The 20,603-nt window shown below is 43.2% G+C and overlaps 1 protein-coding gene across 1 annotated transcript in view; it reads right to left on the bottom strand.

Annotated features, from left to right (window-relative positions):
- The window catches only part of LOC126850788 (uncharacterized), an 85,963-nt gene that overhangs the window by 11,764 nt on the left and 53,596 nt on the right, over positions 1–20,603 (bottom strand). The window contains 1 exon segment of the mRNA XM_050594103.1: positions 19,616–19,679. Within this exon segment, the coding sequence (XP_050450060.1) occupies positions 19,616–19,679 (64 nt within the window).

Genomic DNA, 20,603 nt, shown 5'->3' with positions numbered 1-20,603 from the left:
TTTTGTCTTGCTTACTTTTTTTATTCTAAAAATTCAACTTCTCGTAACTCGAAATCTATGCCATTTAGTATCATGCTGTGCATGATAATGCATTTCTTTTTCTTTTAAGAAACTATTGATTTTACAAAAAAAAAAGAAAGAAATAAAAAGGTTTCTGAAGGAATCAAGCTTCCATCTTTTTAGATGATCACATTGCGGCCCGGTAAAAAATTCTAATAAAAAATTTAATAGCGGTTGCTAGTTTCATCCCCTCATAACGATACAGAAGAAAAAATATTTAAAAAATATTAATAAATATCCTATTTACTAGTGAAAAATATGCATTAAATTTCATTTCATTTTTTTATCTTGTTCACAATTTAAAGAAAAAAAAAAAAAAAAACCTCCCTCACTTACCCCTTTGAGGAAAATGTCTCAGGGAGGAATATATGTTTATATGAAAGACCGAAAACATCTCCTAAAATTGTTCGCACTTATTTAGAGTCACCATGTTTATTCGAATATTGGGATCGTTTCTCCTGACGAAATCGAACGGCAAAAACTCCGGCTAATTTAATAATATAATGAAACGCGTCCGTGTCACCGGATATGCCGCCGGTTACGCGCCGTTGCATAACGCAACGTCGGCATTACGGCGATTAATTTATCCTTTGGCAGTGTAATTACGCAACGCAGCTGCGTGCCGCCGCCGATTTCGCGCGGCTCCGTTCGTTAGAGGCACCTTTGGCTTTCGCGCCGCGAAAGAAATTATTGTTTGCACAAATTCATAATCCGTCGCCGTCGTCGCGTTTGCGGATCGAAGCCTCAAAGCGCAAGTTATCAGTCGCGTAGCCAGGAGGAGGGATTAGGGGGATAAATCCCTTCCCCCCCCCACCCCCTCCCAAAGTTTTAGAACCGAATATGAAAATGAAAGATTGAAAGCGAAATAAAATCACAGCCTCTGCAGAACGTTCATTTTTAACATTAAGAATTTCTTAAAGACTACCTAAGATATACAATAAGTGAAATAAGACTGAACGGTTTGACATACAAATGTACATTCATAAAAATTTGACTTCGTCGATTAACATTGAAGAGGTACTAGACAGATATCTCAAAAGCCTAGATGAAAATCCATCGATTAATAAAAAAATTATATGTTGTTTTATTAAAAAAAAAAATATCCCCTCCCGAAATCAAATCATGGCTACGCCCCTGCAAGTAATCGAGGAGTGCTCCTCTCCTCGGGCCAAGGTCCTACGTATATACGCGTCGTATAATGTATGTATTAATCGGAGATAAATATTAAACAGCTCTCGCGCGTCTCTCGGAATAGATACGGCACGATTTTACAGACGCGAATTAATTACGCGGAATGATTGACGTTATCGCGTACAAATTAAAGCGGCAGATCTCACCGAGCGGAATAGAACGATTTGCTTCGTTAATTAATTTTAATGTAACTGCATTAATTGGAAAATAAGAATGCTTCGGGTTGGCGCGATTTTTCTAGGGAAAAATTAGATTTTACAAAACTTTCATTTCTTCTGTTACATTATTCCAATTATCGTATTGCAAAAAAATGCAAGATAATTTAAGGTTTCCTTTTGCATAGAAAGGGAATACCACCCACGCGCGATTATCGATGACATCGAGTGGAGGAGTTACGACAAGGCGACGTGACGAGGCTTAAAGAACAAATCTGAAAAAATATGTGAAACTCCGAGGACGACGCGACAGCCGAGATCCTCCCTCCCCCTTTGCATCCACATCGGCTTTGAGAGAGCTCGAACCCTTTCATATGTATGTAGTTCTTAGAGCTGCTCGGAGGGAGGAAGGGGAGAGAGAGGGGAGGTGGGGTGCGAATCGCGGAGAGATGGAAGCCGGGACGACAATCCGAGAGGGACGCGGGAGAGAGAGGGAGGGAGGGAGAGAATTTAAAATTTTCAAAAAGGCCCGAAGCTGAAAAGACCCCGTATTTCAGGGTCGTCGGGGCTCTCCTTTTTTTATCATTTAATCCGTGGGCCGAGAGCGAATAACCCTTTATACGTGCCATGAAGGTATATACACCGTGTGCCGAAAAACGGCTGCTGCCTCTATCGCACGCTCACGTGCAGTCTCGCTCTCTCTCTCTCTCTCCTTTCTCTCTCGCTCTCGCTCTACGTATGTACTTACACGTGCGCTTACGCGCACACGCGCACGGAGGGGTTAACGTAACCTACGAAACTGCGTGTTTGTATAATGCGTGGAGTGCCCGCTGCGTTCGCCGATTCGTCGTCTTAGCCGCGGCGACCCCCATTGAACGCTTTTTTCTTCTCGAGAGGTTCTAAATACCAACGAAAAAAAAAAAAAAAGAAAAAAGAAGTACACGAAGTACCCCGTCTCCGCGTGCACTTTCCTCCTTCCCCCCCGCCCCCGAATCGGGCTCGTTCGCGCAACCCTTTCTCGATGGTCCTCGTAGCGAGGACATTGTTTCCGGAAAAATGGCTTGCCGAACGGTAACCGCCGACCAGATGCCATTTAATAAGCCAGAATCAACGTTAGGGTACTCGATATTCGGAGTACTTGTATACTACCACATGGCGAGCAAGCCTAGAGGCCAAATTTCTCTTCTTTATTGAGAGTTTCCAATAAGCGACAATTGTCGTAAATCACTCGCTTTGAACAAAATATACGGTCAATAAAAATCCAATTTTTTGTACAATTTAAAATACATGCATCGTATATCTTTGACGCTTATAATCAAAATAAGTTTTGACACACAGTTCAATAATAAGTAACCATATGTATATTACCGATATCGATCATTATTATGAATAAAAGTCAACCGTCATGAATGATGGATTTCTAGCGTTCGTCCGAATGTGTGCTAGGAGTATATCGGCGCCAGCGGGGACTCATACAAAGGGAGAATACAGGGGAGCGTGTGGGGGACGAGGGGAGCGTGGAGGGATGGAGGACGAGGGTAGGCGAAGGGGAGAGAAAAGAGGAGAAAGTGAATGGAAAGAGACAGGAAGAGAGCGGCCGACACTAAACTATTCTAAGATCCGCAAGAGTGTCGCGAACTTATTGTCTCTCAGCGAACGCTCGCGACGGTGTTATTTCTGTCAAAATTACGTTATGGTCGCTATTCTCTTCGTCCCCATCCCCGCTACTATCAATTTAGCATTTTCCATCTGCACGCATGATTCAACCCGTCTTATCGCTTTTCTTTATCCCTTTGATTACACCTTCAATATTCTTTTCGTTTCTTTGTTCTTCTTCTTGCGTTTCTCAGAATAATAATAATCTTCGAATATTGAGATAAATGTTATTACAGGAATTGCTTGGTAAGGATGATGACTGCATGTTATAATTTCATTAAAGAAAAATCTGCTTTTTTCAATGTTTTTTTTTTTTACTGGACGTGTGACTAAAAGATCTTGCCATTCAGTATCTCAAACTTTAAAAGTTTCCAGCTTTCGTATTTTACATTGTTGAAAAATTTGTAATTTCTTGTTAAAAAATATCCTAGGTAAAATTTTTGTATTAAATATTTAATACACTCATGTATTAATATGTTTTCATATTGTTGTTGTGTTCAATTGAATTTAAATGTTAAGTTATTAAAACAATTTTTAAAAAAAAAGTAAAAATAACACAATGTGCACATATTTTTAATTTTACTCAATAGATATTCTGTATTATTAGTGACAGGATTTATCTGTCAAAATTAATAGAAAAAAATATTGATTTTATTCTACAATAAAAATGAGAGTAATTGTCCGAGAGTAAGAGACCATCAATAATATTCTTCTAAATTAATTTTAATTTTCATTAAAAATTGATTTTACACAAAGTTTATCTCAGCTTACTATAAAGTTTGCATTCATTTAGTATTAAATTATTAACAATAATAATATTAGTGTCATCATTTAACATATTAAACAAAAAAAAAATTAAAATTAACACAAAAATTTGTGTAGGTCGTTTAGGACTCATGTTAAATTTAAACGAAATTTTCCAACAGCGGTAAGCCATTGCGAAGATTATAATCGGTCTATTAGTTATTTGACGTGACAGAATTTAATTCAAAATACATTTCTGGAATAATTGGCGCCACAAAGAGATCGCCGTCATCCGTTTAGCACCTACTCCGTTGGCCTTTCTTCTTCTTCAGTCTATCCTCTTCTTATTGTCCGACGCGTAGAATCATTCGGGACGAGAATAAACGTCGTTATGGCCGTTCTCCCATTCGTGGTGAACGGGTTCATTATAATTAGTGCGCCCTCTTTACCATGGGAGGTGAGGACCGGAGGAAGGGAAGAAAGGACGGACTCGTCGCCGGCTTCGAATCGTTCTGGTACTACCTTCGGTTCGATGCTTCCATATATTTGCGCAAAATAATCTTCGCAGCTGTTCATTAAGCTCGTCAATTGATTCGTCTCGCCTCCAGTCTCTTCCTCTCGCGAGAAAAACACCATCATCATCTTTTCAGGATTAATGTATATTATCTTTTGATTCAACTTTCAACATTTAAATTTTACGATAGGCATAATATATATATATATATATATATATATATATATATATATATATATATATAGAGAGAGAGAGAGAGAGAGAGAGAGAGAGAGAGAGAGTTAAAGCGTCAGATATATTGTAGCTACGCGTAAACTACGCTCTTGGAAATATTTGATAATAGATTTCTAATAGATTGCTTCCTCTCATCCAATCAACGTTAGCGCAGTTGGAGTCTTACGCAACTCGCCTGATCTCAACGTGTAACGGCTTCGAGAAACGAGTACATGTGTTTTTCCTGTCGAGCGTTAAACAGATGCTGGCAGATGCGTGTGCATCGACATGATGATACACCAACTCGGGCGGGGTGGGGGGCGGGGGGGTAGGGGGGATTTGCAAGCGACGATTTTACGATTGACTGCGGCGATTATTCTTCTCGATGATAGCTAGTTATTTCGAAATCAGAAAAAAAAGACATGCTTGAGGATTTCTCGATCTAGGGACTTTCGTGCCGGCAAAATTGGTACCCCTCGTATTAAAACACGATATTGAGACACGCATCGACCTTGCTTTCCTTCTTGCCGTTTTTGCTTCACGAGGGCACGTTCGTTAATATCGCGGCACCGGTATCGCTTTACCCGTATAGTAAATGAACGAAGAAGGGGGCGGAGAACGGGGGAAAAAGGGGGGGTTCACCAGTCTCTCTTTAATCCGACTCGCCCTCGTTCCGCCGGACGCCGTCACGTATAGATTTTTTTCGGGGCAGTATTACACGCGTACTACTTAATACACCCTCTTACTCTTCTCCCCCACCGCTTTTCTCCTTGGCCCCTCGTGCAACCCCTTCCTCTTTAGAACGCCGCAAACCCTCTGCGCCCTTACTTATGACGAGCGTGTTAAATTTAACAAGGGGACGACGCGTAGCCGTGCAAAATATTTCGGGCACAAATTTTAAACGCGAGGGTTCAAATAAAATTCTCGCTCTATTCGCGCAAGATATAATATAAAAAATTTTGTTTTTTTAATTATATAAAATTAATTTGAGATGACACCCGCTGCAAGGAATTTTTCTCTTCACGTAACGTTCAATTCTACGGTAAATCAATATTTGATGTAGACACCTACACGCATAAGTGGGAGATTTGTAATAATGCGTTTATCTCTCGTTATCCGGAATAAAAATGCAATTTAAATTACGTTGTACTCGCCACTTAATATCCTTTCTCTCTTCGCATGCGCATAATTCCCATTTCTCTCTCTCTCTCTCTCTCTCTCTCTCTCTCTCTTTCTCTCTCTTTCCCGACCCCCGGTTTTACACTAAACGCACTTACTTACGTAGGACGCGCAAAGTTTTTACGAAGGGGAAACTCTCCGTGTGTGTAACATTAGGCCCGATATATATAAGCGCGCGCAATCTATCCCCCTCGCACGCACGCAAGCAAACACACGTGTAGACGCACGCATGCACACGATTTCTCCCTCCGTGGCCCCGTGGAAAATAAACAGAATCGAACTCTTTCTACAAATTCAAATAGCCGGAAAGGAAGAGGAGAGGGGAACGAAGACCGCGCCGGCTCGATTCCTCGCGATCCTCTCTCTCTCTCTCTCTCTCTCTCTCTCTCTCTCTCTCTCTCTCTCTCTCGCTCCTCTTTGTTCGACTTTTGAAAACTTTTCGGCGAGCCCTACAAAACACAGCTCGCCACGGATCGGCGATCCGCTGTCAAAACAAGAAATTCGATTCCCGTGAATCGAGAGAGAATGAGCTCTCCCTCGCTCGCGCGATAGATCTTCATTCAGCGATTTTTCCGGCGCAAGAGGGGAAGGAGGGGCGGCGGGGTTGCGGGGTAACGGGGTGACGATGAAGAAATAAAGGGGCTCTTCATCGGGGAAATCTATCGGTCGATGGAGTAGCGGCCGTGATGAAATATCGGGAAACGATTACCCTTATTGGTGGCTAAATAAGATCAAAGGGAAGCGATTTGTCACAGTTATCGACAATCGTAAAAACGTCGCCGAAACTAAATTATGACGTACAATCCAGAGCGTTTCGTTAAAAAAAAGTTATCGATATTATTATTGTAAATGAATTAAGCCGGCGTTATCGACCACACTCCCAAGCGGTTGCAAAACTCCCGGTCTCTTTCTATCTAATTGACATTTTTATTTACAACTGTCAGATTAATCAAGTTCACGTCACGGGACTGTTAATGATCAATGTAACATTGCGCCTTATATATATATTTGTCTCGCCTGTTGGTCGTATAATCTTTTAGTACCGCGGCTGCGTAAGACCAGATTAGCGTTAATCGTTTCGTGTGTTAGCTTTCCAAGTGAATTAAGTCCTCCTTTCACTCGCTCCGCGTTCGCAACGCGTTCGGCAAACGCGGTTGGCAAAACGACCGGGACGCGTTCATCCGTCTTCATCTGTCTCGAATTTGAAGCAGCGACGATGTTGATGCGCGTTGATCAACGAGAACCGCATTAACGCCACAGCCACGGCGTCGATCACCGGTGGCAACCGGTGGTCGGTTATCTGTCCGCGTTAATAATGACCCGCCAATAAACAATTCCATTTCCGCGAGCGCGGGGTGGCGGGGTGGATGGGGGGAATGGGGGAGGAGAGGAAAATTATGGACGCGAGAGACAGCGGCTCTCTCTCTCTCTCAGTTTCATATTTCTCCCGCGGGGTGATTTCCCTTCCCCCCCCCCTCCCCTCCTCGCCTGTGCTCCTCGCGCCATGAGAAAAGCGCGTGGCGGGGGCTCGTTGCACGGGCAGCTCGTTAACGGAAATTTACGACAAAGTGTGGCGCAACGAGCTCGCTCATCGTGTATATACGGAGACTCGCACCCAAGTGTGTGTGTGTGCGTGCGTGCGTGCGTGCGTGCGTGCGTGCGTGCGTGCGTGCGTGCGTGCGTGCGTGCGTGCGTGCGTGCGTGTGTGTGTGTGTGTGTGTGTGTGTGTGTGTGTGTGTGTGTGTGTGTGTGTGTGTGTGTGTGTGTGTGTGTGTGTGTGTGTGTGTGTGTGTGTGTGTGTGTGTGTGTGTGTGTGTGTGTGTGTGTGTGTGCATCGCGAGAGCATCCTTCGTCGTCGTCCGAGTCTGCGCGTCGATTTTTCTCTTATACGCGGGAGTGGGTATACGGTGGGCATTTGAAAAGTTTTCACAAAGTATTCCGTGATTTACGAGATCGCGTATATATCAATAACTTTGAATATTGTCGGCGGCGTGCTTGCACGACTGTTAGCTTAACAAGGCGGTTAGACGAGTATATAACGAGCGCGGACTGCTATTAAGCGCGGACTGCTATTTCGCGTCAACGTCTGGGGATCCGCTCGCGAACAATTGCGAGATTCGCATATTATTCTCTCGCGAAACGGCGATTGCGCTCGGTGAGCGTAATCTCGCTCGCGGCTCTTTATATTTATATATATAGTGTTGAAGAATTTAGCTTAAATTCATTGGCTTGGAAGGAAAGTAACGTCGTTGTTTCTTTTTTTTTGTTTCTAATAAAACACACTAGTCATCTATTGAAAATATGACATTACTTTCCTTCCACAAATTTTTATGTTAATTTAATATGTTAAGTGATGACACTAATATTATGTTAATATTTCAACACAAAATGAATGCAAATTTTATAATAATTTAAAATAAATTCTGGGTAAAATCAATATATTTTTAATGGTAAAATTAACTTTATCGAAAAATGTTACGATTTATAGCCATTCTCGCTGCTATTGTAAAATAAAATCAACACTTTTTTTTTCTGTGAATTTTAATAAATAAATCCTCTCATTAATAATACGAATCATATTGTGTAAAATTAAAAATATATGTACATTATTTTTTAAAATATATGTATTATTTTTACATTTTTCTTAGTTGTTTTAATAATTTAACATTTGAATTCAATTGACACAATAGCAATATATAAAATTAATACATGAATGCGTTAAATATTTCATATAAAAATTTTAACTGGCATATTTTTTAACAAGAAAACACACATTTTTCAACAGTGACAACAACAAATTTAACAACAAATGTGTGAGAATTCGAGAATGTTTTGTTAGTATCAAAATTCGCAAAAGGAAAAATATCGGATTCGATTATCAATGTCTTCAAAATTTCATCATTTATTCGCTTATAATTATCTTCTTTCCCTCTCTCTCTCTCTCTCTCTCTCTCTCTCTCTCTATCCTTTTCTAATAATTCGTGTGAGCTTAAATGCTCCGAAAGCATGGGTCTTCAATCTACGCTTCGGTTCGTCGATCGGCTATTTTTCAACACGAGCATTGGCAGGCTGCACGATTTCGAAAGACCGAGGGTCGTCCGACGGCAGGGTAATTAAATTTAGAATATTTTTTAAATTTCTCCGATTCCGCTCGCATGATTTGGCACGCGTCGCCTATCGTCTCCGCCTCGTCGCGCGAACAGTCAAAGAAAGAGATGCGAAAGAAAGAGAAAAGAAGAAAGAAAAGCAGGCATGAACGTTTTCCTACGATCTTCTTGCATTGGAAAATTCGCGAACAGGGCCGTATCGACGGACTATCGATATGCGCAATTTAAGAATTTTCATCGATCAAAAATATACATGCAAAGCAGAACACACACATACACATTCTTGAAATATGTATCTCCATCAAAAATGATGAAAGAGTAATAGAGATACTTAATTTTTGATAAAATTTTCTTTATAAATATCGCAAAAAAAAAATAAAATATAAATTTATTATTTTATAAACATACTATATAAACATAGTTAATAAAACTGTGTTAAGTATTCGTTAAATCAAAGATTTATCGATTCGTGTATCGATCACAACAAATATAGCGGTGCGTGTGATCGATGAAACCCTCATCTCCGTATCCAACCCTTTCACAACACACGGCCCTGAGCCTCTGGGCCCCCCCCCCTAGCCCTAGGTTTTAATGTGGCCTAGAGCTAAAACAATCGGCGACTTCGTGGTCCTGGTTGGTCTCGATTCTCTTTCTTCGTCTTTCTCTTCTTTCCCCTCCTTCTCTTTGCCTCTCGGCTCTTTCTCCTCTGCCGGTCGTTTCCACCGTTGGTGCTCGCACACATGGACGCTGCCGATTCTCCTTTTTCTCGCTTTTCGCATCAAGCGCGAAATAACAGACGTACGAGCGGAGGGACGCCGTCAGAGAAGGAAGAGAGTCGACGGAGTTAACTCGAATTACTAAAACGCCGAAGAGGCAACGAGCTCCGGGCACGGCTTACGACAAGAAGAGCGTGCGGCGAGAAGTCGAGGGGGAGGAGAAAAGGTCTATTTATTAACGACGCGCCCGCGACCGGGGGAGAGTCTGCGGTTTTCTTCGTTCTCGGGGAGGAGGAAACGGGCCACTCATCGAAGGATTCGCAGAAGAATGGAAAAGCAGCATCGCGCCAGGCAAGCGTTAAAAGAGAATCCGGCCTCGATTTTTTATACAATAAATATGTCGCCTCGAGATAATCGTTTCTGATAACTGACGGAATTATCCCCTCCCCTTCCCCCTCGTTACAAAAAAAAACGTATTGGCGGAAAAAAGGCGGGAGCGAGGCTTTTATCGTGGCACGAAAATATTTTTCCGATTACTTCGCGATCGGACGTTGGAGGAAAGGGAGGAATTAATCGCGGACGCATGTTGACCATGATATTCTAGATCGTAACGAACTCGGTACGGCCCATTACTAAGCTAAGGCTCGGACGAAAGCGAAATGAAACACGCGGCGCAGAAACGCGAACTGTAGAATGCAGAACGATGGAAGCGCGAAACGGTTCTTGCGAAAGGGAAGGGCCTTCTTCTTCTTCCCCGGCGAACGAGGCGCGCGCGTTCCATTCAATCCCTTTTTCGTCTCCTCTCTTCTTTCGCGTTCCCCTCCCCTCCCCGCCCCACCCCCTCGGCGCCCGCGGCGGCGAGACCGCTTCGTTTCGTGATTATATTCTCGAAATAGTCAACCGGATGCCGACCGACGATGCGCCCGCGGATATTCCGTATATTTCGGGAGACCCTTTTTTCGTGCGCATTAGTAAGATGCGAGAGGAATGAAAGACGCGGACAGAGATGGTCTAAAAACCCTGCGAAAAGAGCGATCTCGCGAGATTCGATCCAGACAAGAGCCAGCTTATTCGAGAAAGAAAGGAGCCAGTGAAAAAAAATGTAAGGGCGATATAACACGAAGAAGGATTTGCATTAGGAATCTAGATGCCGTGTAGAAGAGTTTCTATATTATGATTCGCGCGAAGAGGGCGAAGAGGGCCGACAATCGAGGAGTGAGACGGCACGAGGTGATGGGAAAAGACTCCGGGGGTGGTCTGGCCTCGGCGCGACTCGTACACGAGGGGTGCTGACGAGCCGCCGTCCGTCTCGTCTCGCTCGCGGACGAGAGAGTGATTGATCAACGATCGGACCCGAGGGACACACCGTGTAATTTTCTCGGCGCGAAGTCCACTTTCCAACTCGTCGGCGATGATTAAGAGTCGTCCGTGTCGGGGCCGATGTCTTCATTTCGCGGCGAGCGCGATGAGGGGCTTCGCGTGACGTTTAACTGGAGTTAGCGTTAAAATGCGTATACGGGAAAGAGTTCTGTAAACGTCCGAGGGTAAACGGCCCGTCCTCCTGTTCCGGAGTTATGGATTCGACCTGGCTTCGTGAAAGACAATCTCTTAAATTTATTTTCAATTTTTATACTGTTTTAAAACTTTATTAAATAATAATTATATATATATATATATATATATATATATATATATTTTTTATTTTGGCGCGATGTAAGAAAGGATGCACATCGCTTCGTGTAATTATATTATTTCGTTCGATTCTAATTTAATGCGGATACTTCGATAAATATATATATATATATATATATATATATATATATATAGAGAGAGAGAGAGAGAGAGAGAGAGAGAGAGAGAGAGCCATTATGAGGCGTTCTTGGCGACCGAAAAATCGCGAAACAACGGCCAAGAAAAAACGAGGACAACGGCAGGATGGAGGAGACCGGGGAGACCTATCGTCCGATCGAGCAACGATGAATTCCTGAGTTTCGAGGACGGCATGCGATTGCCAATAGTTGTTTCCCGATACAAATCGATCGGGGCCAATCGAGCGCGGCCAACATCGCGGCATTCGTTTCGTCCGTTTCGCAATTCCCTTTTTGAACCGGCCATTTTTATCGCCGATTGTACTCTAGCTCCTTTTACTCCCGCGGAATCGCATATGCAATAAAGTACATATATAGGATAGAAATAATTGTGTGATAGAAATAAAGAAAGACGCACGAGACGCGGCAATAAATATATTGATTCTGACTCTCTCTGACAGTTAATCGAAATAAGAACAGCAATAAATACAAACGAAAAAATATAATTATATAAAATGAGGCGGAATAAGAACTGTATGCAATAAAATATATATATATATATATATATATATATATATATATATATATATATATAAAGTAGAAATAATTGTGTAATAGAAATAAAAAGAAAAAAAATACATGAGACGCGGCAATAAATATTCTGACTCTCACTCTCTCTGACACAGTTAATCGAAAAAAGAACAGTAATAAATACAAAGAAAAAAAATATAATTATATTTAAAATAAGGCGCTCAAAAAAAAAAAAGGTAGCAAATTAATTAAGCAGCCCGTTATAATTAATGACGCCGGGAATTAAGTCGCGGGGAAGGACAGGATTTGCCAAATTTACATAAAAACTTATATCCATGGTGTATTTTCTGCAATGAGGTAAATGACACGTTTGCGCAAGGTGATGAGCGGGACCTTTGGTCCGAGTGGGTCCGTCCGTCGGTCCACTCGGCGATCATCCTTCGTGCAAAAAACGAGCGTAAACGAGCCGAGATTCGAGAATTCAGCCGGGGGGGCCTACACCACCACCACCACCACCACTCCTGCCTCGGATCCTCGCTCTATTAATTAAGCTCGCGGCGCAGCCCCTCTGCCCCCTCTCCCCTCCCCGCTCCTACGTTAATTTACTCCGCGGGTGTATTTTATTTTTCGCAAGAGTCCTAAGCGCGCTCTCCTCCCCCCCCCTCCCACCCCCCATCCCCTGCGGAGTCCACCGGATCCCGCTCTATTAATTAGTCGAGGCCCTTTTTTCCCGCGCACTAAGTTCGCCAAGATCCGTCGAATCCCGAACAGGGGAAAGAAGAGGGAGACTGGAATTCCAAGATCGGCAAAAAGGGGGATGGCGGATATTAATACTTCTCGTGTGGTTGAGCGGACCGGCTGGATATTTCGCGTGATTACTTACGGCGTGAGCCTCGGGTTAGCGAAGGGGTACCGATACGAAAAGTGTCACATTAACGCGCGTTCGCTGAGCTTCGTTCAAATTAAAGTGCCGAGTTTTAGGAAATTATTCGCGTTTCTCCGAAAACAACAAATTTTAATTTCGATAAATTATCAATTTTAATATTAATATGCATTATTTATTATTGCGCGAGAGAGAGATTGATCGATCGCCTCGATCTCGGGTTTTTGTAACCCGAGTATCTGACATCGCATTCTCTTTTACGTAAACGAAAAGTAAAAACGCACGGAAAAATGCCTTTCCTCTGCGGCCTGACAGCAATCGAGATCGCAGTAAAGCGGCAAAGATAGACGGAAGAACGGTGGAATCGCCAACTCGATGAGTCCAGGGATCGAAGAAACAGAGGGAAGAAGAGACGGTGGGAGGAGGGGGGGAGGGGGGGAGCGAGGAGATGTTCGAGCGACGCGCGATGGTAGAGCGAAAAATGGGGGACGACATTCCGTCTGTGCACCGATGCGGATTTCGGTGACCGCCGCGACGATCCTTTTAATGCGACAGGATAAGAAATTAATAAAAAGTGGAGGAACGATAAATTAGGCCGACGACGCGAGAGGATTTAAGGGTGATGATCGGGATGGATGGATGGATGGAGGGAGGGAGGGAGGGAGGGAGGGAGAAAGAGTCTCGCCCGTCGAGGCTTGGGTCGCCACGCGGGCGCACGCGTGACAATAAATTTCAAATATAAATAATAAAATTTCGTATCCGCCGCGTCTTGAAGGCGCTGCGGGTTTTTACGAGGTAGGAGATGACGGCGGGGACGGCGATGACGGGCCGTTTCGCGAGAAACCCCTATGAGAACGCGAGTGGACCACGAATTATGGCGAGCATTGTTCGCGTCCCCGTCGACGAGATTGGCCATTGTCTGCGCACAGGTCTAGGTGAGCCGCTCGATCGTTACTGCGAATAGCGACTGGAATTGTCGTCGCGCACCTTTTATCGTCGCGTATCGAAGAATTTCGTCGCGAGAGCGATATTAAAGATCGGCCATCATTTATGGACGAGGAAATGGCGCGAGAAGAAAAATCGTACTGCGATTCGCCGATAATTCGACTCGCGAGGGATTTTGACGAAAGAAGGATAATGGAACGAAAAAGAAGAAAAGGAACGTGGCGGTAATTTATCCGTCAAATATTTACTTGGCGGTTAATTTAATAGAGTCTCAACCCCCCTCGTGGAGCGCGGCGCGAATGGCGCGTGTAAATTCGTTTAAAAAGTTTCGAATGAACCGTGAAATTCGCTTCCCTCCCCGTCTCCCTCACGCTTTCTTTCACCGCGCATATCGCTTTTTAATGGTATTTCTTCAAGGTTAACGGTTGTACTCGCTCGAGAAACGAACGTGGCAACGAAACGGCGATCGCGCGCTCCGTCATCGCAATCGCGTCGTTCAATTTCGAATAATGAAATCCAATTCCCGAAGTTTAAACACAAACGAGAATTAGCTCGTAAAAATTGGCGGAATTATATGCAGGTGAATTGTTCTCTTCCTTCGTAGAAACAATTATAACAACATTTATTTTCAACAGTATGTGTGTGTTGAATGATTATTTTATCATTATAGTTCATTTTTTAGAGACATATAAAATGATAATAATAGATATAAAAATCTCTCATTTGCATATTTTCTTTTTAATATAATTTCAAAGAAGCTAATCTTTTCGCAGAAAATAATTTCGCAAGAAATTTATTTTCAAAAAATATGTCTATGTGATTAAATGAATATTTAATTAATTAATTATTTTATCTTTACATTTTATTTTTTAGAGATATTGTACACAAAATGATAATATAATAATATATATAAAAATCTCTCATTTGCATATCTTTTTAATATAATTTCAGAGACGCTAATCTTTTCACAAAAAATAATTTCGCAAGAAATTTGTGTCAGTTTTTATTTTAATAATTCTAAATACATAGCCACATATGGTTATACTGAGTGATTCAGCAATCTTGTGAAAATTGATGTGTTAATAGCCCAAAATACGTCTCTTGCAATCAGACTGCTTTCCAAAAAGCATACGAAGGCAGCCAAAAGATTCTTTAATTGACAGAATTATATGCAAATGAATTATTCTCTTTCTTCGCAGAAAAAATCATTAAAAAAAAATTATTTTCAAGAATTATTTTTAAAAATATGTTGAATAAATATTTTTAATTATTTTATTTTCTAAAGATATATAAAATAATAATATAATAATATAGATATAAATCTCTCATTTGCATGCCTTTTTTAATATAATTTCAAAGAAGCTAATCTTTTTACAGAAAATAATTAATGCTACTTTTTAATTCAATAATCCTTAATACATAGCCACATATGGTTATACTGAGTGACTCAGCAATCTCGTGAAAATTGATGTGCTACGATAATAGCCCGAAATACGTCTCTCGCGACCAAGTTGCTTTCCAAAAAGCACATACGAAGATGGTCAAAATATTCTTTAATTTGCTGTGGTCGTGCGGCGGGGTATGAACGGAAATTAAAGGTCGCCGAGGTCTGAACTCGGTGTCTAAATTGTTGCACGTACATATGCGGATCCTGTGCGCAGGTAATATAGTGGGGGCGAGTGCAGAGAGAAAGAGAGAGAGGTACGAGGAATCAGGGAGGAGCGAGACCCTGGAGGGCACTATATGCAACGAGCGGTACACCAGTTATTTATCGTAGCTCCTGTTTATGCTTTATTTGTTATCCGCTTGCCTGGACTGCTCTCAAACTGACAGCCTGCATAGTGGAAGGTCGCATCTAAGTTCGAATATCTACATTATCAGTCTGTCAGATCCTCGTGAGTTCATGTTAACGAGCCTGTTCCGCGTAATTACAGGCATGTTGAAACAATCATTTAAATCACAACTCGCATGATTCTATTAGTTAAAAGAGTGCTTTCCGCGTAGAAATAAGATTATTTTATTGCGACTTAATTATACGATACGACTGTGTATTAAAAACACACCTGGTAATCGAAATCGAAATGTAAATATTGAAATTTTTTCATATTATTTATCATACTGTGATTCTTAAAAGTTCTACGCATCTAAGCTAATTAAGCGTCTTCCTTTACGAATTGACAGATGACGGTCATTAGGAATCCACGATGACGATATTACTCGTAATCGTAGCGATAGCGAGGCTTAATTAAATTGTACTCGTGCAAAATTGATGGGTACAGATATCAACGAGGCCATTAAGCTACTTCGTAAACGTATGTCGAACAGGTGCAGACTGATGGCGCATGTAGGATGGTGATAATTGTTAAAGTCGTAAATTGTTATAATTAGTAAAAGTAGAATTCGGAGACTCCAAGAGAGTGAGAGAGAGAGAGAGAGAGAGAGAGAAGTTACCGTACATTTCATCGAGACAGATCGAGATGGCCGAGCACGAACCTCTCTCGTTCTTTTTTTTTCTTTCCTCTCTCCGACAACGTACCTCGCTTATCATCGAATTTACGTGCCGCGATAAAACAGTAGCGCAATCCTTGGTCTTGGGTTTACCTCCGAGTTTAACGAGTTCTACGAAAACGCACACCTAGCCTAGTCTACGCTCTAAAATATTAATGTCAAAATAACGAAGTAGCACCGTATCCAGAAAATTTATCCGCTAGTTCGCAGGCGAGTTTTATTAAAGATAAATAAGCGCGATAAAGCTTACGGCCCACGGAAGATTTATGCCCGTAAGACCGAGACTGCGAATAACGTAGTAGTCTAATGTGTTCGAGGCGGTATCGATTTCAGAAGCGAAATCGAAAGCGGGATCATTTATCTAGCGCAGAGACCGAGGGGACGGCAATTTTTCGAGATGCCTCGAAACAGCGACGATTCTGAAAAGATTCCCGTGTCGACTGTAATGTTGAGTTTGCCGAGGCCTTTAACGGCCTAATCGCCAATTTCGCGCAAGCATTTACGGGTCGCACGTACTGGATGATCATCTTCTTCACGATATAATGAAGGCACTTCTTCGGCTAAGACAAGGTGGCCGCGGGTGCTGGTCGATGTCAAACGCGGAGAATTAAAAGATCGACGGGGGCGACGTATCGGGAGGGTACCGAGGGGGAGGGGGAGGAGGGGTGGGGGAAGTAGAAGCGCATCTTCTTCGGCGAAGAGTGGCAAAGAGTGAGCCGGGGGGGAGAGGGGGGAGAGAGGAAGAGGGGGAGAGGGGAAGAGGGGACGGGAGAGGAGAGTCGAAGACACTGCGAGAAAGAGAGAATAATGCGTTAAAGCAGCAACCAGCAACTACTCTAATTGGCCACTTTGTCCATTTATTCGATTTATTTAAATTATGGGACAATTGACAGTAGGCATTCTATTTTTTAAATCTCCCCGACCAACCGGCTGATTGGGCGAGATTGGCGTGAGACACTGGCCCCACAGATTCCCCAGTTGTGGGCTTAATCAGCTTTGATTGCTAGCATCTTTCTCTCTCTCTCTTTCTCTCTCTTTATCATTCCCTCTCTCCGTCATTTGCGTCTCTTTCTCTCGGCATTTTCTTTCTCTTTCTCTTTTCACATACATCTATATATCTATCTTCTTCCCGCGCACTCGCGTCTCTCTTTCACCCTTTATCTCCTTCATCTCGCGCTTCTCTCTCTCTCTCTCTCTCTCTCTCTCTCTCTCTTTCTCTCTTTTTCTTCCGATACTCCGCGTTATGTCGTCGCAAACGTACATATTTTATTTTATTCCATTTCGTTGCAGATCCCACCACGCGTTTAATATCCTCCGGCCGATGTTGATTGGCCGATACGAAATTACGAGAATATGTCACTGGATCAGAAAATCCAACCGAGGCCGCCCACTCTCTCTTTCTCTACTCGACGTCCCCCCTTACCCCCACCCCTCTCCTCCCATTCTCATCATCGCCGTGATTTCCGTCGCGGAATCTTTTCACGGTTTCGATGGACGGGAATTGCGCGACAAACTGTCGATTGGCGGCGAGTCATCGCTGATGGTGTTTTTTTCGAGGAAAATGATGGCTCGCGTGCCAATAATGAAATGGCAGCGGGAAGAAACGATTGATCTTAATGATGCCTATTTACGGAGAAACATCGGCATGTTTATGTAATACGGAGCTATGACCGCATATATGCGGCGAGCGGTATTTCTACGCAGTCACGCGGAACGGCGGGCATACATTTCGAGCGTAAACAATTAAAAATATAATATATATATTTTTTTTAATAGCTTGGCTTATACATAAATAGAATATTATTTGGAAGCACACTGTGGTGTGCTACATGCAGGATTAACATACAAATGAATGATTTTATTTCGTTAACCGTAAATTCGAGTTCTAAAATGAGAGAGAGAACGTGCGTATATATGTATGTGTGTGTGTGTGTGTGTGTGTGTGTGTAAATATATTTATCTCGTATTTGCAACATAACATTGCCCATGGGACTGCCAGTCATCCGTGAACTCTCGATATTTTATTACAATCGAGATTAATTTAAGAACACTCTCGTCATACCACGCGTCCTTATGTTTACGGTGATTAATAAAATCAAAGCTCTCGTTTTTTAATTAGGTCAATATTTACGTTGCATCTCCGTATATGTACCGGAGAATTAAAATACACATTCCTCAAACGATATGGGAAGGAAACAGGGGATTGATAAATCCCGGGTTTCTTTTATCAATGCGACCGAAGCAATCGTCCCTCTCTCTCTCTCTCTCTCTCTCTCTCTCTCTCTCTCTCTCTCTCTCTCTCTCTCCTCTCCCTCCCCTCGAGCCCCTCGTGGGAGCCGTTGGCACTCATCCCATTTCCTTGATAATTCCCATAATGCTGTGGGCGGATATTCCAATAAAGGGGGAACAGCCCTCGGGGCACAAAACACTGAAAGCGGCGATTCGTCAGATTGCGCCACGATTCACGAGTTCGCGAGAATCGAGGCAAATAAAGGCTACTGGGGGGCGGGGGAGGGAGGGAGGGGGAGGAGAGCCGACGGCGGTGCTCTCAGGCCGGCTTATACGTATTGCTTCAGATTTGTCACGTGGCACGCAGGAATGCGCGATAATTACTCAAAGATGCGGGCCCACTGTGTCAGATGCGCGCGCGCGCTGGATGCGATTTCTCCAGGCATATTCCCCACGGCGTGATTTTATTAATTCTCGCTGCGAAGATTCGCAGCTTTAAAGCAGAAATGAACGGAAATAAACTCGCGGAAGGGAACAGTTTGTAAAAAAAAAAAAAAAAGTGGAGTAGAGCCTGGAAACTTTTTATATGACGTCGAATGAGAAGTCTATCTCCATCTCTCTCTATTAAAATGTTATGTTATTTTTTTTTTTTTTTGCTCCTCGATGATATCGTCGGCAATTGGATGTGACACGTGGTGATTTTTAATCTCATATACGATTCGTCCGTTAAATTACATTCGTCGCGCAAACTTTTGGCGAACGCGAACGCATACCGATTATATTTCTAGCCCGATGCCGTTAAAGGTCAGGCGTCGCCGTCTCTCCTATACGATCGACAACATTGGTTGTCACCGGTGTTCTAATCATAGATTGGCTCGACGATTACAAGAGCGTCGATTACAAATCACCTGGTCTAACCAGATCAGCGGCGACGGGGCGTCGATCGACGATCTCGCGTCCCCGCCAGCAGCGGTCGTTCTCTCTCTCTCTCTCTCTCTCTCTCTCTCTCTCTCTCTCTCTCTCTCTCTCTCTCTCTTTCTTTCTTTCCACCTCGTTCTTTTTTTTTTCCACCTTCCTTTTGTTCGCGCGACCAGGGTCATCGAACGCGAGCAGTCTCGATTCGAATCTAATTACGATCCCGATAATTCCGTCGACGAGGAGGAAATAGTAACTCACCGGAAACCTTCGGGTCAGCTGCCTCCACCTTCATCGCCGTCAGGCTCGCTATTGTCGGCGGTACCTAAAAGAAATACATTACGATGTACAATGCACCGGCGTGCTCAGGGCCGTACGCGAGCGAAGAGGGGCGAAAGGGGAGGGTGAGGGGGGAAGAGGGGAGAAGAGAGGGCGCGAGGCGAGACGGAGATGGGGAACGGGGGAGAGGGGGGGGAGAGGGGGAGACTTCGGGGACCTCGCCCACGCGGCGGACGCGAGATGTTTCCGTAAAATTCTATCGCGCAAAAGACCAGCCATTCGCCGCGAACTAATCGCGCCTACGGCCTTAGGCCCCCCGCTCATAACACGCCTCGCCTTGCCGCTTAATACCCTTCGTTAACCCCTACTGCTACCGAGTAATGAAATTATCCCCGGGGCACATCTTCCACGGCATTTCAATTTCGCGTAACTGACTTTTATCGACGCGTCGTCGTCGTCGTGCGTATTCGCGGGACGGTGTTTTTTTCACTTCGCTCCGTGCCGAACTTAAAATCGGAAGACCTAAGAAGAAGGCCGCCGCGCCTCCCGTGAGGTGAAAGAGAGAGAGAGAGAGAGAGAGAGAGACGTCTCGCGCGAAGGAACGTCACTTTTGCCCCCGCGGAAGCCCCATCGCGGTTCAAATTATTCCAATGCTGTACGATTTCCGAAGCCTTAGTTTCTGAGTTTCGATTCACATCCGTTGAATTTATGAACTTCGTTAGTTTTTTTATTAACATCGTCGTCCATCCATTTCTCTCTCTCTCTCTCTCTCTCTCTCTCTCTCTCTCTCCATCCAATTTTCCATTCGCCTTGAAAAGAAATTATTCCCAATTCGATTCAATTCTTCGAATTAAACGAGGCGGCTTATTATTGAAACTCGAACAAAGTTTATCTCGGCGCGTAAATTTATCGTGGAAAAGTTTCGAATTACTTTACGCGCATATAAATATCGTATAAACATATTCCATTA

Source organism: Cataglyphis hispanica, chromosome 7 (genome assembly GCF_021464435.1).
Source record: "Cataglyphis hispanica isolate Lineage 1 chromosome 7, ULB_Chis1_1.0, whole genome shotgun sequence".
Classification (NCBI taxonomy): domain Eukaryota; kingdom Metazoa; phylum Arthropoda; class Insecta; order Hymenoptera; family Formicidae; genus Cataglyphis; species Cataglyphis hispanica.
The sequence above is the reverse complement of the archived record's forward strand: the minus strand, read 5'-3'. Positions and strand labels throughout refer to the sequence as shown.